Consider the following 22,529-nt stretch of genomic DNA (forward strand, 5'->3'; position numbering starts at 1 on the left):
GCATTCCATAGAAAAAACCTAACAAGTAGCACTTGAAGCAAAGAAATCCTAGACAAGACACAGAAGGTAAAGAAAGTATAAGAAGACAAACCTACATATAGAAGGAAATTGAAAAGCTGACTTTTACATAAAGCTCAACTGAAGAGCAAAATTCAAGCCTTAAAGAAGAGGAGGCTTCTAAGTAACTTGCCGCAAATGTGGATGGCTATCATTAAGCATATGAGCATTTAAACAACAGGCAAAAGCAAGGTCAGTCAAAGAAGTGAGTGTTATTTGTATAGGCCAAAGAGAAGAGTCAAGTAAAAAGCAGAATTCCAGAGCATTGATAAAACTTGATCATGTGCAAAATGTTCACCATCCATAGAAGACAATGAACTATAGTGGAGGAAGAGCATCTTTTGCACTAAGTGCAAGTCAAGCAATAAATGTCAAATTGATAATCGATCAAACATTTGTATGACAATAGAGATCAAGTATTCCTCTTGTAAAGGCAAAACACAAAGACATAACCTCCAAGAAGGCTCCTCCAATTATCAAACTTTTGCAACAGCCTTATAACAAACAGTTGGCAAACATTCAAGAGTGCTGGAAACAATAAAAAGATGAAGATTATAATCCGCTATTACAGAAATCAGAATCACAAAATTTTAAATGTTCATTTCACCAACCTCTGAATGGTACGAATCACAATTGCAATGATGAGTATGAAGAATACTAGATTGAGTCTCAAGGACTGAAGCCGCAATCATTAAAAAGATAAGGTTGTGATGAAGTTTCCAGCCATAGTGAATTGGTCTGATGTAATTTCTCTCTCAGAAAATGTGTTCCAGCCTAAATGTATATGTAGTTCTTTACTGCAAATGCATACTGTGTGTGCAAAAGGTTAATATCCATAGTGATAATTCTTGAATGACTGATGTATGTTCCTCAGAAGAAATGCTTCAGTTCTTTATTCTTCAGCAGATTTTAGATATAGCTAGTCATACTTGAAATGTTCTGAAAGTGATCTCACCATAGACAGCCTGAATGCTTTCTTCTTCAACAAATACTACACTTTTGTCCAATCCACTCCTCAGCTCGTGCATTCTAAATCTTCATTGCAGTCGATGTCCCAAAGGAGTCATTCATTAGCGATTCCCACGCTTCATAACAGCATTATTTATCCAAACTTCCACTAATAAGTCCAATAGCGAGTTCTGAAATGAACTCGCCTCTCAATGGGAAATTAAGGTTCCGTCCAACATCATATTCCAAAGAGTTTCCTCCTTAGAATGACCAGTCACTAATTTCCAGCAACAATGGAGAAGTAATATTGATAAGATAATCACATAGCCTGCTCTTGAAGGAAGACAAGGTTCATTTATACTCCAAGTGAACCTCCGCACTCAATGTGGGATAAATCATTCTTTACTTCTAATTCCTCCTTATGAAGAAGCTTTTCGAACAAGCTGGAGAGCTTATTTAGTTAAAGTAACTTTATATTATCATTTCACAAAGTTGCTTTATTAGAATGACTTAGGTTTCATATCATAAAGTCATTTAATATAATTAATAATATACAAGTTAAGCTTGTTTTACTATAATAGTTTAACTAAAACTATTCAACCCCTACTAATTTCCAATGTCGACTCATGGCAATAATCCATCCCCTTTCCAAGTATAGATGTAACATCCTCTTTTCCTGGGTCTTAACTAACATCACATCATATCAAACAAATACAGTTAATACTTCATATTCATAGGAAGATAGTTATAACAGTTATGTTCATGTGAATGAGATTAATGGTTACAAAATAGTTAAATAGAAAATTTCATAACTAACAATTTGAAAACACCATCAATGATCTTAACAAGGGAAAAATCTACATGTCGTAGAATTCAAAATAGAAATCCGTCTAGGGATGCTTCTGCAAAACCCAAGTTAACACATATATGCCACTTAGGAACAAATAGCTATACCACTTTATTGAAACACCATTACCGTTATATCAATTAGGGCATCAAATACCACTGTATCATTTAGGTCATCAAATACCATTGTATCATTTAGGGCATCAAATACCGCTGTATCATGTAGGACATCAAATACCACTGTATCATTTAAGGCATCAAATGCCACCGTATCATCCCTTCAACTTCCATTGCTAACTATGGTAATAACATTCAATTAGAAAATATGCTCATATTCATTATTCACATAAATGAAAGACTGAAATACCAATCCATCAGATAAACCTATCTCTTGCATATCGATATATTTCATGTTCAGTTGGAAGATCAACCGATCTAAGTGGTTACCAATTGCATTGACAAGGAAAGCTACTTTCATTAAAGGAAATAACTAAATCGATGATATAAATCAATCCATCATATCTTCTACTTGTATAAAAATCATCAAAGTAAAAATACATGTTACCAACAAATTTTTGAATGCATAACTCATCTTTGTCTGGTGCATGTCTTGGCATCTTGTGGCAAGGGGAGACATTGTCAGGGGCTTAACCTCCCAATCGCAAACCATCAAAATATCCCCACAAATCTCATTCGAGAAAGACCCTCCCTACCTGGAATAGACATGGAACACCTTGTCTAGCCACTGAGCATTCTGGTTCTTAATTCCACCACTCGACTTGGCAACAAGGTACATATTGGACAAACATGAGCTTATTGAATAGTTCTTTAAAAATAAAGTTATCATATCAATTTTGATTCCTGTTCTTTGTTTTTGCAAAACTTCCTTTCCACCTCTTCACCCTCTCTCTTGGCCATCCAGCCGGGGGGAGTCCTGGGTGTTTGTTCATAAAGGATATCAATTCATTTGCTGAACTCAGCTAATGGAAGATAATATTTTAGTACTAGCATAAGCCATCCTTAAGACTCACGGACTTCTCTTAATAAATTTCAGAGGATTATAATTCAGATTTAAAAGACAAGTTGATTCGAGAAGGAAATCATAACATGACATATGTATTCGATTTTAGACTTAACATGGTTAGATAACTTGGTATGCTTGATCGAATGAACTATTTGATAAACTTATTTTACTTCACAGTCAAGCATTGAACAAATAACACTGGAAATCCTTGAAACTACCTTGCATCTAGATTTTTGGATGTAGCAATTATACCAAAAATAAAGGTACGAATTCTGATTATGTTTAAATATTTAAATGTTTTATATGTTATCCAAGTAGCTCATGGTATTGTCCAACGTACACTCTTGTTTGCCTAGTCGTTTACCCTTAGCCATGGTGATTCAAGATTCACACCTATTTGCCCAATGATGATGGTGCCCATGTGCCCAATTCTTTTTTGACATGCTTCCACCCCTTTAACGTGCTCCCTACAAGGAAATTCTCCATAGTTAAATCATTTTACCATAACAAGTTATTAATCACAAATAATCATAACAGCTAATCGCCTTTTCAATTCCCATGAATTCATGATAAATAATCAACTTCCCAAAAATAGCTTTAAAATATTATCATAATAGTTAACTAGCATTTCATCTTCATATGAAATTATAACAATTAACCATCTTACCATTTCACATGATTGTAACAAATTTTAACTGTCAACTGACTTCACGTGAAACCTCAACGGCTATATGAACATTTTAAATTGGGTCAAAATTTGGGATGTAACAACAAATATGATGCCAATTGATCGCATGGTGACTTACTATAAATAGTAAGTATGAGCAAAACATCCATGTGACTTAATAAAAATAGCAAGTTTGAATCGGAGTGTCCTAAATGATCTCCAGAAGACACACCACAATAAAATGGGACACTAAACTGAATAAGCAACAATTTTGACCTTAAGTTCAATAATTTGAGCAACAAATCTTACAACAAGACAAATAAAGAAGCAATATGGTAGGAGCAATGGTATAAGTGTCGAATGGGTCTTTATTAGCCAAGGAAAAAGGCAAGACAAGACCACTCTATAGAAAGGAAAAGACAGACCTGTTGATTCTTCAAAGAATCTAAAATCTACTATATGTTACTACTGTGGTAAACTCGGTCATAAGAAGTACTGCAAAAAGTTGGTTCATCAAAAATCCACCCACGGAGGGTCCCAACAAAATGCTCATGTCACAAAGCATTCAAAGGAGTCAACCTTATATGCAATCATGACCAAACAACCAACAAATGATGCAAAATCTTTTAAATGGTATCTTGATTCAAGAGCATCTCATCATTTTACAAACAAGTGAGATTGGTTCATGAAGCATAAGGCTTGCTCTAGTTTAGTAATCTTCGTTGGTAGTGAAGAGTATACAGTTGTTGGCAAAGGCAATGTTCAGATAACCTCTTCAGGGAGAGATCTTGTTTTTTCCAATGTATGATTTGTTTCAAGCATGGAGTTCAATTTTCTCTCAATGTGTTCAATAATACGCCATAGTCCCAAGCTGGACATCATCTTCAATGCACGGAACATATTGCTGACAAGATATCCAAGAAATCCATTACAATTGGCACCAAATATCACGGGTCATATCAACTAGTTGATACTAAAGAGTTTCAGGATCATGAATTGGCTACAAAAAGTTCGTCTTCTATCAGTACTCTTTGGCATCAGCTGTATGGCATCTTAACCTATCTTACCTCTCTTCATTGGCTCAAAATACTATCTAAAAGGCTTAACTAAGATCCAGCAGAAGAAACGTGTTTGCGAAGCTTGCCAATCAGGGAAGCAGCATAGACTCTGTTTTCGAAAGACAAGCTTGGAGAGCATCAAAAGTCCTTCAACTGGCTCATTTGTGGACCAATAAATACTACATCGGGTCACTAGTGATAGGTATTTTCTTTTGTTTGTAGATGATTTCAGTAGGGAAGTGTAATTGTTTTCCCTAAAAGCAAAATCAGATGTGTTGGGTGAATTTAAAATTTTTCAATCATGAGCATAAAGAGTCAGGATGTCAAATCATCACTCTTTGGTCTGACAATGGGGTTGAATTTTGCTCCAACAAATACATTAACTTCTGTTCTGAACACAAATAATTGTCAATTCACCACACACAATACCCCTCAAATGAATGGTGTGGTTGAGAGTAGGAACTGTACTATTATGGAAATTGCCCTCTGCATGTCAGAGGATCAAAATGTTCCCGAGAAGTTTTGGGCTGAGGAAGTTTGCGTTGTATACCTTCTTAACAAATCTTCAATGCAGGTTGTCAAGAAGAAGATCCCAAAAGAAGCATGCTTTGGGAGGAAAGTATAAGTCATCCATCTTTGGGTTTTTGGTTCAACTGCATCCAATTGAACCAAACTTGACTCCAAAAGCCAGAAGATAATGCTTACAAAGTACAGTGACAATCATAAAGCATACTGGCTACTTGATGTGGGCACTAATAACTTTCAGTAATGATGTAATCACCGATGAAGTAGGTAGGCATTTTCAGCTCTTTTCTCACATCAATGGTCCTGAAGATCAGCCGCCTTTAAGGGCTTCAGATTTGGGTGTCCAACTTCTATTAGGGGATTCTAGTGAAGATTCAAAACTTTTGGAATCTCTTAGGCAATGTACTAGTGCTAGAAGATTTTACACAAGACAACCTGGACTAGCATCCAGATGATATAGTTCAAGGCAGCCCAAGTCACGGTGACCATACTAAATTGGATGAAGGTGTTTCTACAATGCAACCAAAGTGGTGTGAGAAATTTGTTGGTGATGTTCAGGATGATGAATTGGTTGGGGGTCATCATCCAACAGTAAGAGTAATCATAATACAATGAACTTTTCTCTTATGACTAACATTCAAAGTGTTTATGAGACCCAAGATTATTCAAAGGCAAAAGGTAAACCTAAATGGGAAACGGCTAATAAATCCAAACATCAAAGCCTTTTGGAAAATAATACTCGGGTTCTTTTAGATCTTCTACCAGGGAAGAAATCCATTTGTTAAAAATGGATGTACAAAGTAAAGTACAAAGCTGATGGAACAATTAAGAGAAGAAATAGACTATGAGGAGACCTTAACTCCTATAGTAAAGATGAGTACCATTTGTCTCATACTAGTCATGGAAGCACAGTTTGGATGCAAACTCTATCAAATGAGTGTAAAGAGTGCCTTCCACAATCGATATTTGGCGGAAGGAGTATACATTACAGTGCCTTGGGGTTTTCAAGTTGCAGGAAAAAAGTATCTGATATGTAGACTACTGAAAGCTCTTTATGGTATAAAACAGACACCCGAGCATTATGTGTATAGATTAGTGAGTATGTGAATGGGCAATGTTTTAAAGAAGTCCTTCAGATCCTAATTTATATGTCAAAACCATAGGTAATGATATCATTATTCGTGTCATTTATAATGATGATATATTATCATTACAAATAGTGGGGCACATTTGCTTGAGTGAATCAAATGGAATTTGAGTTAAACTTTCGATATGACAATCTCAGGCTTTCTTCTTTATTGCCTAGGTACCCAAATATATGAAAGGGACACATGAATTTGGTGTTCTATATAGCAAACACAAAGATCCTAGGGTGGTTGGGTTCACAAATTCAGATTGGCAGGTTTTGTTGATGATAGAAAGTCTACTTTTGGATATGTTTTCAACATTGGTTCAAGTGCAGTCACCTGGACTAGTAAGAAGCAATGAGTAGTAGCTCTATTCTTGATGGAAGTATAACATTGGGAAACTATGAAAGCTGCATATAAGGTAGTCTAGCTTTGAGGGTGCTTTATAACATGAAAATGCCTCAAGCAATGCCATCATCCTTGTTTTGTCACAGACAAGGGGTGTTGAAGCTTGCAAAAAAACTAGTCTTTCACGAACATATAAAACATGTGGAGCTCTGTTCTTATTTCATATGCCACCCGTAGAAGATCGATCAATGATGTGCCAATATGTTACAAGGAAGGATAAGAGTTAAAATATTCTTACCAAGTCCTTGAGTCCACATAAGTTTGTAAAATTTCAAGACAAAACTGGTGTAGTTAGTAGATAGACCATTAAGGGAAGGCAAAATTATATTGTTATTATTAGTATAATGGTCAAATATGTCTTTAGGATGGTATTAAGAAACATTTTTTTTCTTTCAATTCATTTTGCTTTCTTAATTGTTGATCGTATCAATTATTAAAACTTCTTAGTTGTTGACCATATTTGTTTTTGAAACATCTTTGCTAATCTCTCATTTTTAGGAGTCATTTGCTCCTTTGATATCAAATATTTCTATCATTTTACTGACCAAACTTTGAAGAAGTATGATAATGAGAGGATCTATGCAACTAGTTGCTTTCTTATACAACCATTTACAATATTGCTAATGTCTACATTCTCCTCTTTTCAAACTCTTAACACTTTCAACTGCAGTAAGCCCAGCTCTTATGGCTTATGATCTTGATTCAAATGAAAGACAACTTGCATCAACCTTTCAGGGTTTTCACATAGGCACAAACCTAGAGATAAACAAGAACAGGCTCATCCACTCTCCTCATATGGTTTTCAGGATTAGTAACCTTTTCAAGATCCACAAACTACATTATGCCAGTGCTTTTTTTCCACCATAATATTTATCGCCACGAGAGGATTCATCACACAAAAATGGAAATGAAAGGAAATGCCACTAATACCAAAAGCGAGCTCGTTGTTAGTGCTTGATAAGAGGTGTTATTGTCCTCTAACCTCAATTGCCTCCTGCCTCCAAAAAGATTGCTACTTATTTCACAAATTTATACATTGATGCCCATTTGATCAATTGTGAGGAAAACAATATTTTGTCGCCCTTTCTTATGATTTTCTTACAAGAGTGGCAGGTAATACCAATCATGTGCTCCAACTATAACTAAGAAGATTTTTACTTTTTATGAAACAAAATAACACTGCCATTTTGAGATGACAATTAGTGATGGACCCTATACTAAACATCTTGATTCTTGACTCAAACTATCATATTAAGTTTGATTTCTAATATAATTAGAAATTAAGTCAGCTAATTTCACTTTTTAGCCATGTTTACAAGGCAACCTGCTTTCTAATGTTTTGAGGGAGCAGCCTACTTGGGCTCAACAACCAATCCTTTGGGTTTAGGATGAGATCCTTGGGGTTGGGGGCTTTCTTCTTGGACACAATCTTCTTCTCCTTGTTAGGCTATGTATTTATTACTTCAGCTATATTACGTTCCTCGCAATCATCTTACTGATGGATTGATGAGAAATTGAAATTGACATACAATACAATTCACAAATATTACCATATATCTTGCATATATCTTCCATCAGTCTATAGTTTCTTCATTTTGTGCCATATATAGATTCTACACTTGTAAAATGTTGTGAGTGTCTTGTCTATATTCCTTCTCATGCCCTTTGCATCAATGCATACGTAAAGATAGCCATCTTGACCAATGAGGCTTGTTAGTCTTATAATTTATTGAAACCTATAACCACTAAAAATGAAGAGGTATAGAGCATAGGGATCCTTGAGCATTGTAGTTGCTTCTGTAATCATCTACACATAAAGAGGATGAACAGCTGCGGACTTTGAACCCTCCATAAGGTAAGGCTTCTTTTCATTTGGCATCTCAAATTTTTTATTTTACATGCTATGGATCTTCATTGGCAGTAGCCTCCACAAGTACTAGATTTTCAACGGCTTCCATTGCACTCGAAATGCCCATTGGACATAACAGTATTATGCTTCACCATGATTTACTTTAGCCGGACCAAACTCAGTCTACTCTTTGAGGCTTCACAAAATTGGCAATGGCAATTCAGGCAACTCCAAGACCTTCGAATTAGTCATTAACGACTCTTCAATTTATATATGTGAGGATTTGATCTGCCAAATAATTTCTGCAAACTTTTAACAAAAAACAGAAATCTCCATGCACATATTCTATTCTAGTCCTACAACCAAGAGGATTCAAGAAGCTCATATTTCAAACCCTCTTTATGAGAGATTCAAGACTCTATTTCGGAGTGCATATAAAAAATTTATTGTATTTCAGCACCTAATACATTCCACAAATATATAGGAGTTTAATATCCTACATTATAGGAAGAACCCCTAATCATATAATGAGTTGTTCTAACAACTCAAATACAATCCCAACTAATTACTCTCACACACCTATAATTGCCATGTGATTTGTGACACTATAATTTTAATACATGTGAGCATTAACATTGATTCCTAACAAATTTCAATCCTTCCTTTCATAAAAAAATCCTATGTTATGGTTCAAAAAGTCAATTTGTCTTTTCTTGGGTCTTGTCTCTTTATGCTAAGTAAACGGCCTCGAGATTCATAGTTCATGCACAATCTTGGAAATACATGCATTTCTACTTGTTAAATCCACAAGTTTGCAGATCATTGGAGTTGCAAAAAGCTACGCTGTAATTGAAATTCTTAAGTTCGCAAAATATAAGACATTGTGTTCAATATACTCTAATGCATGTGGAAAGTTGTGTAAGGTCCCAAAACCACTCTCCCAAATGCTAGAGCTTTTCTCCACCTTCAAGGCTAGGGAATTCGTCTTAAGATGTAAATATATACTCGTCAACAGACTTAGTGTAATGTCCCCATCTTTTTAACATCTCAGTGGAGTTCTTAGCCTTTACATTCTCCGAAGGTTAAGTGGAGAAATAAGGAGAAACTGATTAAATTAATTTTTTATAAAGTCATTAAATAAATAAAAATTAAAAGGTGACTTTATATTTAATTAATTTAATTTTCTAGAAGCACAACTAATTATTGTATTGGAAAGGGGGAAGCTTCTAGAGAGTGCATTTAATAGAAGTACAACTAATTATTGCCTTGGAAAAGGGGAAGCTTCTAGATACTGCAATTAAATAATATTTTATTTCCTTCTAAAAGGGTGAGGGAAAAGAATAAATAGAGGCGAAAGCTTCATTTTTGGGCATCTAATTATTGTCAATTGCATTTGATATAAACTTGGGAGAAGAAACTAAGAGTTTCTGAATTAAATTAGCGATTGGAGAGTGTCAATTCTTTAGTGTTGCAACCTTTTGAGGTGGTGAAATATCCACTGAATTTGGCATTCAGGAGAGCTTCATTTTGGAGTTCTATTTGTGCTTAAATTGGAAAATACATTTATCGTTGGCTACTACAGTATGCGTGAACAATGTCGCGCTACAGTATTTATGCTTGATTCTGATTGCAACTTTTATCTCCATCCTTGGGCATCACTATTATCAGATTCCTCTTGCAACTATTAGTAGTTAGTATTGTAATTTTAGGCATATAATTTTGCTATTGTAATTGATAATGTAATGACCCCAATAGGTTATAACTTCTTCAAACACCAAAAATCTTTATACTTCAGTTGTTTGACATTTCGTCAAACACTTTGCAAGCAAGCTCTGATACCACTGTAATGGCCCTCCACAAATCTGCTCTCAAAAACTGCTAATGAAAGCTCAAGGAATTTCATCAAACAATTCACATCCAAGGGACTTATGACTGATATAGTATTTCAGCTGGCTTTAAATTACTCTTTTTTCAATTTGCATCAATGAGAATCTTGTGCTAGAAGACTCCAAATGGACTACACAATGACCTAACGTGAGTGTGCTACTAATTTTGACAGTATTCAATGCATATATATGATCTAAGCATGAGAAATGAACACCTACAGCCAACTGGCATTTTTACAAACAGTTGGTATGCAAACTAACTAGCTGATAAATAATGATATTGAATTGCTTAAATGACACCAGCAACTGTTATCTTCTTAATTTGCAATGAAATTTCTAATACAAAGCTCATGAAATATGGCCAAGACTTTTGGCATTTACATGGATTACAAAATGATAATGCTGGTATAATGCACGCTTACAGCTAAAACTTATAACACCTAAGAAAGCAATACTAATAAAGGAACCTGGTTGTAGATGGCTGTAATAAATTTTCTCCAATGCTGCCCCTTCTGCTTTGCTTTTCCGATTTGCCTTTTCGAATTGCTTTTTCGGATCTGTTTTTTGAACTACTTTTACGGATGGCTTTTTCCACCTGCTTTTTCGGGCTGTTTCTTCGTATCTGCTTTTTCGGACTGCTACCCTGTTGAATCTCATGACCATATCTTTCAATGGCGTCAAGATTTCCAGCTTGAAGGGATTTCGTCCTTCAAACTATTGAGACATAATCTCCAGAAAATTTTTCAATTTCTTTGATATTTCCAACCGTGCATAAAAGAAGCTCTTCCATTTCTTTTATAGTGTTCTCACAAGAGCTCCATCCTTCGTTTTCTCAATGTTAGATAAAACATAACTCCCTTTATGTAACTTATGTCTCCAATGTGTTATAAAATAAAGGGGACTCTTTTAATTTAAATATTTCCCACAAACTATAGTCTATGCATTAATAAAGTTAAATATTTAAATTTAACTTTATAAAATAGCTTTATCAATGCATAACAAATCTTATCAATGATAAACAAGTCTTCTTGTCGATTTTAAACAATTACCATCGACATACCGTTGCCATTGGATGTCCGCCCATGTCCAAGATGACTTACTATAAATAGTAAGTACGCCCAAAGTTGCCTCAAAACCCCTCAGAAAGACCTGCAACTGAAACTATCTAGGCCAAATGGCCTCTAAGCCCCTTTAATGTCCTGGTTAGCCTACGAGACTGTGGAGAAATAGGCTAACGACAACATCATGCTATGAATGCTAAAAAGAGGACATTACAGATTATTCAGAATCAGATTTGGCATTATTATACTCATTATTGTAAGCCCATTTGTCTTGGCAAACTCATAGCAACATTGTACATGGTGATGAATTCAATAAAGGAGACATATGTTGCATACTATTTGTTTGACAAAATGTCCATCTAATAGCATATATGATCGGCATAATAGTTGTATGCCAATTGTTTGTCAAAATGTCAGTTGGCCGTAGGTATGCATTATGTATCTAGTTTCCATGTATATACATTAAAAAAATACTAAAAAGAACTGCACTTGCATATTAGTTCATTGTAACAGGCATTGTAATATCATTTGCGAACATTTTAAATTTCTTAGCATCATTCAAACTATATCAAACAATCTAAAACACAAAAAATCAGAAAAGAGAAAGGCAGCATACAAGTGTTTGACAATATTCCTTGAGCTAAAATCAATCAGTTTGGGCAAGGGATATTACATTGGTATCAGAGTTAAATCTTGCCATCCTGAGGGTTTAGCAATCACATGCAACCATCTGGGGTTGGCTCTCAAAGATTTTACACTCGCAAGAGAGCTTTGATTAACAGGGAACAAGATTTTGATAGACCAACAGACAACATGGGTGATAGGCAACAGCGTAGCCCACCAAGAGACAATAGGAATGAGGATTAGGAAACAAGGGAATTTTTTTCAGAGCAATGATTATAGGACAAGAGCGGATGGCTCAAGCTTTGCAAGCACTCACCACCATGGTTGAGCGCATGAACCCACAGGACAGACGAAATCAGGAACAAGGGGATAACAGGAGTGCAGTGGGATCACCTAGAGCTCATAGAACTCTTTCTAGAATAGCAGACAGGCCCACACGTCCTACCTTTGTCAGAGAGGAACCAGTACAAGAGCCAACAAAGGAAGCTGAGGATGAGACACTTGCAGATATCCTTATGGCCGCTAATGATGAATACGAATTATTTGCATCGCAGGTACGGAAGAGAATGACTTTTGAGAGGTTTGTGAACCAAAGAAGAGAACACTTCCATGCAGTCAGATAGAATAGGAGACCTTGTGACAAGGATAATGAATTCAAGCAGGCTACAGGGAAGCTTTCCTTGACTACATTTGATGGGAGTAGCAAAATGATAGTGCAAGCTTGGATTCACAACCTTGATACCTTCTTAGCACTAGGCCTATGACAAAAATGGAGGCGATAAAATATGCCACACTACATTTAGAGGGAGCTGCACATGATTGGTGATACCATGGGATGGTTACCCTTCAGCATAACCAAGTGACTTCATATCAGGACTTCATGGACAAGTTGGTAGAGAGGTTTAATGAGAAGGATCCAGAAGTCTACTTCAGGGTGTTGGCACAGTTGAAACAGACAGGCAGATTGCAGTATTTCATTAGTGACTTTCAGAGGCTATCTGTTATGGTGCTAGATATATCAGATAGGAGATTGGTTGTTTTGTTCACGGAGGGATTATCCAAACCACTAAAGGGTTGGGTAAAAGCCTTTAATCGATTCAACTTGCAAGAAGCGATTAAGAAGGCTAGAAGTATGGAACAAGCAGCCCTGGTAAATAAATTTCAGTCAAAGGGTGCATCGTCTAGCAAAGACAAACCATTCTTCAAGAAACCTAAGAGGAATGAAACAAAAGCTGAAAATCATTTACTCCTTTGGATAGAGAGACATTGAATGATTTAAGGAAGGAAAAACTATGTGCTTATTGTAAAGGACCCTATGACATGAACCATGACTGACCTTTGAGGCCAACGGGGAAAGCAAACAAGGTTATGTGGACTTATTATGAGGATTTTGATTCTGAAAATTTAGTCCAGCAATCTGAAAATGAGGAATCAATTGAAGAAAAGGAAGGCACAGATGATATATTTGATGAGAAGACTGAGGGTAGACTTAAGGAGGCCCATCTCACTAGCGTACAACAAGAGGGATCATTCAAGATGAGAGGGGTATTAGCTGGTCAGTGAGTTATTACTTTGCTTGATACAGGTGCTACTCACAATTTTGTTGATTCCAAATTGATTGAGAGGCGTGGGATACAGACAGAGCAATTTGAGGGTTTGAGAGTGAGGGTAGCTGATGGCTACATCCTCAAATGTGACAGGAAGATTATAGGTCTACCCCAAAAGATCAACAATTTTGATTTTAAAGCAGATTTTTATGTTGTTAACATGGGTGATACAAATTTGATCTTGGGTATGACTTGATTACATGACATAGGGGAGTTCACTCTCAATTTGAGAGATATGGAGATGAAGCTTCGGTCAGAGGGGAAGACCCATATACTTAAGGCCATTCATGACGATGAGTTTAGGATGATGTCTTGCAGACACATGGAGAGCTTGTCGAGACATGACCAGGTTGAGTGGGCAGCCTGTTGCACTTTAATGCCATCACAGGGGCAGCAAAAATCAGAATATCACCCAGACATATAGGACCTGAGAATCAAGAACTACAAGGTTTTCAGTGAAATATCACCAGATAGACCTCCAGATAGAGGTATTGAGCATATTATTGAGTTAGAGGAGGGTGTTAAACCCATCATGATCACACCCTACAGGCATCCAAAGAGATTGAAGGATGAGATCGAGAAAACCATCAAAGAACTACTGGCTATGGGGCACATTAGACCAAGTAAGTCACCTTTCACTTCTTCTGTAGTTTTGGTGGAGGAGGATGGAACTCTTAGGATGTGCATAGATTACAGGGTCCTGAACAAGAAGACTATAAAAAATAGGTACCCCATCCCACAAATTGATGAGTTATTAGATGAGTTACATGGAGCATGTTTCTTCTCCAAAATTGATTTGAGATTAGGCTATCATCAGATCCGAGTCAGAGAGCAAGATATAGAGAAGATGACATTTAGATTTTATTGTGGCCATTTTGAGTTTGTAGTTATGCCATTTGGGCTAACTAATGCTCCAGCTACTTTTCAGTCCATAATGAACAGGGTTTTTTCGCATCAACTAAAGAAATTTGTGTTAGTCTTCTTTGATGACATCTTGGTGTATAGTAGGACATGGGATGAGCATGTGTGGCACTTAGACACTGTGTTGAGCATTCTGAGCAGGGAGTCCTTGTATGTAAAGGAGTCCAAATGTGATTTGGGATTATCAAAGTTATTATATTTGGGTCACATTATTAGTGCTCAGGGAGTACGCATGGATCCTGAAAAGATTTGTGCTATTATTAAGTTACCTACTCTAGTGAACCTGACACAATTGAGAGGATTTTTGGGGTTGTGTGGGTTCTACAAGAGGTTTGTTAGTGGATATTCCAGGCATGCAGCACCCTTGATGGACTTGATGAGAAAGGGGGCTTTCTTATGGACTCTTGAGGCACAGGAGTGTTTTGATAAATTCAAGGAGTTGATGACTTCTTGTCCAGTGCTAGCATTACCAGATTTTAGCAAACCTTTTGAGTTGCATCGTGATGCATCTGGTGAAGGTGTTGGAGCGGTGCTTATACAGGAGAAGCACCCGATTGCTTATGAGAGTAGGAAGCTCAGGGGGTCTGAGAGGAGCTTCAGCATTTATGATAAGAAAATGTTGGCCATAATGCATGCTTTGGCCAAATTCAGGCAGTATTCAGTGAGTAGCAAATTCAACATAAAAACTGACCACAATAGCCTGAAACATTTCCTGGGGCAGTGAGATCTTAACGACAAGCAACAAAAACAGGTAAGTAAATTACAAGCATATGATTTTAATATTGCCTATTTCAAGGGGACACAAAATTTAGTAACAGATGCCTTGTCACGAAGACCCCACTTGAGCTTGATGACCGATATATCAAAGGATTGGAGACATTTGATCCTTGTAGAGTATGCAAAGGGTACATGAGCATCGAGATTCATAGATGGATTGATCCAGAATAGTGATTTCACCCTTGTGAATGACATCATCATTTACAAAGGGCGCATTTATTTGGTGCCAGGGTCAAAGGTGAAGAGGATGGTGTTGAGAGTTTATATTGACTCACCTATAGCAGGACATCCAAGTTTTTACAAAACCTCTCGGCAGATTCATGAGCATTTTTCTTGGAAAGGGCTTAAAGACGAGCTGTTGCAATCCTTGCCAGCATAATAAACAAGAGCACTCTTATCCAACCGGCTTATTTAAGCCACTTCCGGTTCCTGACAGGAAGTAGGAATGTTTATCCATGAACTTCATCATAGGATTGCCGAGAGCCCAATGTAGAGACTGTATATATGTTGTCGTTGATCAGCTTACAAAGTTTTCCCACTTCTTCCCAATCAACACTACATACACTGCTACACAGGTGGCAAATTTATTCTTCAAAGAGTTATTTAGGTTGCATGGTTTACCTCGGAGCATTGTCAACAATAGGGATAGCAGGTTTATGAGTCACTTCTAGCAAGAGTTGTTCAAATTGTGAGAGACAGAACTCACTCCGAGTACTAGCTAGCACCCCCAGACAGATGGTCAAATAGACATAGTGAACAAATGGGTGGAGGGATACCTCAAGAATTACATAGCAGGACAACATAAGGCTTGGGTTAAGTGGATATATCTATGTGAATACTGTTATAATTCTACTTATCACATGTCTATCTAGATGTCACCATTCATGGCATTATATGGATATGAGGCACCCAGTTTCATGGATTTGTTTTTATGAGATAGTAGAGTACCCAGTGATGGAGACTTATTAAAGGAAAGCTAGGACATTGTGAAGGCTCTTAAGGATAATATCACTAAAGCACAGAATCAACAGAAGCAATATGCTGATCAGAAGCGGACTAAGTGGACTTTTGAGGTAGGTGATATGGTGTATTTGATGCTATAACCTTACCGCCAGTCCACCCTCAAGAAGAGTGGTGCTGAAAAAATTAAGTCATGTTATTATAGGCCTTTTAGGGTGATCAGGAGAGTTGGGAGAGGTGGCTTACGAGTTGGATTTGCTGGCAAAGAGCACAGTCCATAATATGTTTCATGTGTCACGTCTCAAAAAGGCATTAGGGCGTCAGATTGTTCCTTCTACAGTGTTTCCACCCTTGGACGATGAGGGGAAATTGGTTTTAGTACCAAAGGCTATCATTGAGTTTAAGAAGAGGAATTTGAGGAGATGTACTATCAGGGAGTACTTGGTGAAGTGGAAGGACTTGCTAGTCGAGGATGCCACTTGGGAGAGTGAAGAAATTTTGCAACATCTAGAGTTGAGATTGCTTAGGGACAAGCAATTTCAAGAAGGGCGGACTATAATGTCCCCATCTTTTTAGCATCTCAATGGAGTTCTTAGCCTTTACATTCTCTGAAAGTTAAGTGGAGAAATAAAGAGAAATTGATTAAATTAATTTCTTATAAAGTCATTAAATAAATAAAAATTAAAAGGTGACTTTATATTTAATTAATTTAATTTTCTAGAAGCACGACTAATTACTGTGTTGGAAAGCGGGAAGCTTCTGGAGAGTGCATTTTCTAAAAGTACAACTAATTATTGCCTTGGAAAGGGGGAAGCTTCTAGAGAGTGCAATTCAATAATATTTTATTTCCTTCTAGAAGGGTGAGGGAAAAGAATAAATAGAGGCGAAAGCTTCAGTGCTAGGCATCTGATTATTGTCAATTGCATTTGATATAAACTTGGGAGAAAAAACTAAGGATTTCTAATTTCAGTTAGCTATTGGAGAGCATCAATTCTTCAGTGTTGCAACCTTTTGAGGTGGTGAAATATCCACTGAATTTGGCATTCAAGAGAGATTCATTCTAGAGTTCTATTTGTGTTTAAATTGGAGAATACATTTATTGTTGGCTGCTACAGTACACGTGAGCAGTGTTGCGCTACAATATTTATGCTTGATTCCGGTTGCAACTTTCATCTCCATCCTTGGGCATCACTATTATTAGGTTCCTCTTGCAGCTATTAGTAGTTAGCATTGTAATTTTAGGCATATAATTTTGTTGTTGTAAGTGATAATTCAGAATCAGATTTGGCATTATGGTAGTCATTTTTGTAAGCCCATTTGTCTTGGCAAACTCATAGCAACATTTTACATGGGAATGAATTCAATAAAGGAGATATATGTTGCATACCATTTGTTTGATGAAATGTCCATCTAATAGTATATATGATCAGCATAATAGTTGTATGCCAATTGTCTATCAAAATGTCAGTTGGCTGTAGGTATGCATTCCATATCTAGTTTCCATGTATATGCATTTAAAAAATACCAAAAAGAACTGCACTTGCATATTAGTTCATTGTAAGAGGCATTGTAATATCATTTGCGAGCATTCTAAATTTTTTAGCATCATTCAAACTATATCAAACAATCTAAAACACAAAAAATCAGAAAAGAGAAAGGCAGCATACAAGTGTTTGACAATAGTCCTTGAGCTAAAATCAGTCAATTTGGGCAAGGGATATTACACTTAGGGTGGTTAAAGGCTAACTATGAGAGTGAGGGATCTCTCCTACTCTTTGAGCTCAACTCAAACTTGAGAGGGTGTTCCTAGAGCTATGCATTAATAAACATTCAAATAAAATACAATGAAAATCCAATATAACTCATAGCAGCTATACACAAATGTAAAGTTAATGCCATAACTGCCAGTAGGTTAAGCTTAACTAGCCGCAAAAAACATCTTGATGGCTACTTAATAATTTGCACATGCATCTAATAGAAAATGACAGTGTTACAATTTCTTGAGTTGCAGTTATAATTTCATAGGCATTGGCAAAATGTGAAGATGTTGAAACGGTTCACAAAACATGTTTATGTAACATTTTATTTTACTTAAATTTTATCCTTGGTTTGCAAAAATGAATGAAAACAACCACCATTTATCTACTTCCACTTCCTATATTGTAACCAGTTATTGATGATTTCGAATGTATGTGAAAGGTCTTAATCTTTAAAACCTGATTGTAACCCGTTATTGATGATATAGTGTAAACATATCTACTTAAAGATCCTTCATCAAACTCAAAACATTCTTTGAAGCTCAGTACTGACACTCTACTGCCAAAACCGTATAACTAACATTGAAAAGTGGTGGTCCCAATTTGCAATGGTACAATGGTGTAACACAAGTCACATGTGAAGAAAAATTTAAAAGTAGAGGACATGTGATTTTACAATGGGTTGAAAAGAAAATAAATAAAGGTTCTCCCATTGAAAGGTATGAAAGTGATTTTCCGGCCCTAGGTCTAGAATATTGTATTCAATAGAATATGAAGGAACTATAGTTTATGTCCTACACCGCTCTTGTATTAAAAATTGTTGAAAAAGTCTCAATTGTATACCACAAAAAGAAAAGCACTATCATCAGATCTAATAGTTGCTTTGGTGGATAGCCAACTGATCCTCAGCATTTGGCCAAGCAATCCACTATGAATACACCCTTCATATGGTGGAAATTGTTTTGCTCTTTAACAGATATCTATGCCACACTCAACCGAAGCTCACTTCTTACATTGTATGGTCTAGTCCTCCAACTAGAATTCAATATACTGCTATGCTCCTGTTCAAATTTCACTTTCTTGAATTGTTTGAGTCACTTGTTACCACTCTGCACTCCTTTAGTCCTAGGAACACACAAGCCACGAATGACATTTATGGCACCATTACACTGTTGCAATTATTTTTGTATAAAGACAAAGTTCTGGTGTACAACTGGTTGTGAATTGAACAAAGATTGCTGCAACAGCACAATCAACTTCAGAATCATGCAAGAAGAGGCACTTCAATCAATTGTTTTGGAAGTCATGCCATGGAATACTCTAGTTTCACCCCCATCTACAATCCACAGGAATTCATTAAGTTGCATAGCCACTGGAAAATATTTTCCCTCTACCCTAACCAACATTCTCAATGTGATGATCATCAATGTGTAATTAGTAAGCTCTCCCTTCTACTTCCAACAAAGTAACACATTAGAAGTTTAGCATTCCAAGAATCTGCATTAGTATTTTGTTGAGAAAAAGTTAGGCTTTGATTATGTTGTTAATGCCACCGAAAAATATTGATAGCTTCCCTAATGTACATGATCTGAATAATATTACTCTCTCTTTATCAACTTAGATTCCGCCTTTTCTTTTTCAAGGGAATGATGTCGCTCTAGCTTGATTTGATGTCATGTTAGTCTTTTTGTGTCCAACTGTCTATTAGTCTTTTTGTGTCCAACTATGTTTTAGTCTTTTTGTGTCCAACTATGTATTAATCACTTCTGAGCTTGTGCATGGTTGTCAGAAATTAGTTGTTACTGGTTATCAACAACTGTGTTTTTTTTGGCAATTGTCAAATACTTTACATGTACTTCTAGTAGGTAGTCCAATTGGACACACGATCCTCCCTAATCTAAATTTGGATTCTATGTGCACAGACTTGAAACATTGTGTGCAAACTTGATCACATCATTAGTTTTGTGCCCTAAGTTTTTGCTGAGTAAACTCATGACTTTCTGTCAGCAAGTTTCTGGTGAGTGTGCCCAAAATTTGTGGAAAATACTTGCAAGGTACTAAAGCCTGTCACTGCAACTCGTGCTACAAATCAAAAATGTTTTCTTTTGGCTTGACAGACATTTTTTTTGCCATTTAAATATTTATGTAAATGGTGTGCACCATAAAGCTCTGTGTGGTTTTGAAGGTCTTCATTTGGGCTTGGTGGCAGAGGCATCACCCCTTGATCCTGCTATATATCACAACAGGCAACTAGCTAGGTGTGAAACCCCCAAAGCCCACTAGAGCTGCTCATACGCCCATTAAGAGTATTTCCCTCAAATACCCGACTAGAAGTGCTGCCCCTTAACACCAAAAGGGGTGCTGTCCCCGGACTCCCCACTAAACTCGGTTGATATATTTTGTAGCTGTATTTTGCCTAAAAAAATTCCACAATAAAAAATGAAAAACTAAATCACATTTAAGTTGGCCAGATTTTTCCAAGTTAATAAATTTTGGCCTGGAGCACAAGTTGAGTCCAAGTTTACATAATATGCCTTGAATAAGGCAAATAATAATCTCCATTTACAATTACTTCGTGTGTTCTTAATATGTGTTACCAGTATCAAAGGTATGCACAAAATTAGTTTCAATCCAACTGGAAAAATAGGCCCAAGAGAATAAAACCACAACTCAGAAAACAATAACTCTAATTCTAATGTTCTTGAACAGGGTATACGTCTAAATATTGACACTCTTCCTGATGGCATTTACCTGGGTACGTCTATAAACACATACCCCAATGCTAAAGGCATATGGATATATACAGAAAAAATCCTTATAATATATTTCGAATTGCAGTATGGTGCAAATTCAAATTGTTCGTTTGTAATGGCTGTAAGAACTTAAAAAGTCCATGATCAATGATTGCTTACAATGTAGATTGTATGCACATGAGTACAATAAAAGCTTCATAATTTGAGATCAGATCAATCTAGCCTACAACAGACCATCATCCAACGAAAATGATTTTTTAATTTGTATGAATTCAGACCCCAATACTGGTGGCCTTAAAACTGGGTACATGCAATGTCAACCAACGCCCTTCAATCACCTCCAGAGAAAAATCAAGAATACTAGGTCTTATATTGAATAAAAACCAAGAGATTGTTCATCATAACCATATGCCTGACTGTTTGAAAACATAATCTAATACAAGAGGCCTAATAGTGAACGCATGCACCAACCCATATAGCCTCGAAAACTATACCTGGACAAGCTAGCGGATACTGGCAAAAAGAAATTCATTGTTACACTATATAAGTAACTACGGCATCATCCAAAATAACAAAATATCACTAGTTATCAGCTTTTAAAAAAAGACTCTAATATGATAGTCTGGAAGTGACTAGTTGCAAAAGTTACAGGTAAAAGCCTCGAAAACAAGTGATGCATCACCAAGGAGGGTAAAAAAAATGCTCTTTTTCAAACTTCATAAATCGATCGCACATCACATTGATATGCCCAACTGTGGTTATCAAGTATTTCTGTTGACAGGGCTAATTTAATAGGAAAATAATTACGCTAAATCAGAACATGTCAATAAAAAATGCTGAAACTTTAACACGGAATTAACTATAAGAAAATTACAAGAGCATTTAGATCAAAGGCACGTTCTAATTCGATATCATTAATGTCTTTGGCCAAATCCTCTTGTTCTTGTTGTCGCTGAGAATAATTCCTGTCACATTGATCAACATTTCCCCTTCCATTATTGTACATCTGTGGTTGCTGCTGCGAATTGTATTGCCGAGACAATGTAGCATCTTCCATCGTTGCGTGATTAGCAGACCCTCTCAGCCAGAATCACGCATTGCCTAATATGGCTAAATTACTCGACTTGTCATGGTACTAAAAGGCCCAAGACAGCAACAAAATCGACATCCAAATTTTTCGCCTACAAAATATAAAATTTCAATTACCCACCAAGAAAGACGTTGAAGAGACAGAAACTTTCCGAAAAAAAATCAAAAGAAATAATATAGACAGTACTGAATTAAATCATCGCAAAACGCCAACTATAAAGGGGAAGATGGAGATCAAATCAGACCGACTTGAATTGGGGACCAAATGGTTTCAAGAAAAGGAGAAAATGTGAATTGGAAAACCCATCAGAAACCCCAATTCAGACAATTGGGCATCCTTTCTCCACTCTCCTATGAACAGTTCCAAAACTGGAGAAACAATTTGAAAAAACGTTTTTCAAATTCAAATATGAAGTTCGTGAATGCCTCCGATAACGACGTTACATCACCTTGAAGAACGGATATTTTCTTAAGAGACTTTGGGGTTTACAATATTGCATTGGGTTATTAAAATTATTAAGAATTAAGAATTATTAATTATTATTATTATTATATATTATATTTTTAAAAAACTTAATATTATAA

General features: G+C 36.3%; 1 protein-coding gene across 1 annotated transcript in view; it reads right to left on the reverse strand.

Annotated features, from left to right (window-relative positions):
- LOC149559346 (cysteine-tryptophan domain-containing zinc finger protein 5-like) overlaps positions 1-22,036 on the reverse strand; it is a 47,500-nt gene extending 25,464 nt beyond the window's left edge. The window contains exon 1 of the mRNA XM_089828396.1: positions 21,730-22,036. Coding sequence (XP_089684522.1) covers positions 21,730-21,912 — 183 coding nt within the window. The 5' untranslated portion in view covers positions 21,913-22,036. The remainder of the gene's footprint in view (positions 1-21,729) is intronic.
- Between the last annotated feature and the right edge of the window lie 493 nt (positions 22,037-22,529).

The sequence above is a fragment of the Cupressus sempervirens genome, chromosome 5, assembly GCF_028749045.1.
Source record: "Cupressus sempervirens isolate cs-2001-9-10 chromosome 5, ASM2874904v1, whole genome shotgun sequence".
In the NCBI taxonomy this organism is placed as follows: domain Eukaryota; kingdom Viridiplantae; phylum Streptophyta; class Pinopsida; order Cupressales; family Cupressaceae; genus Cupressus; species Cupressus sempervirens.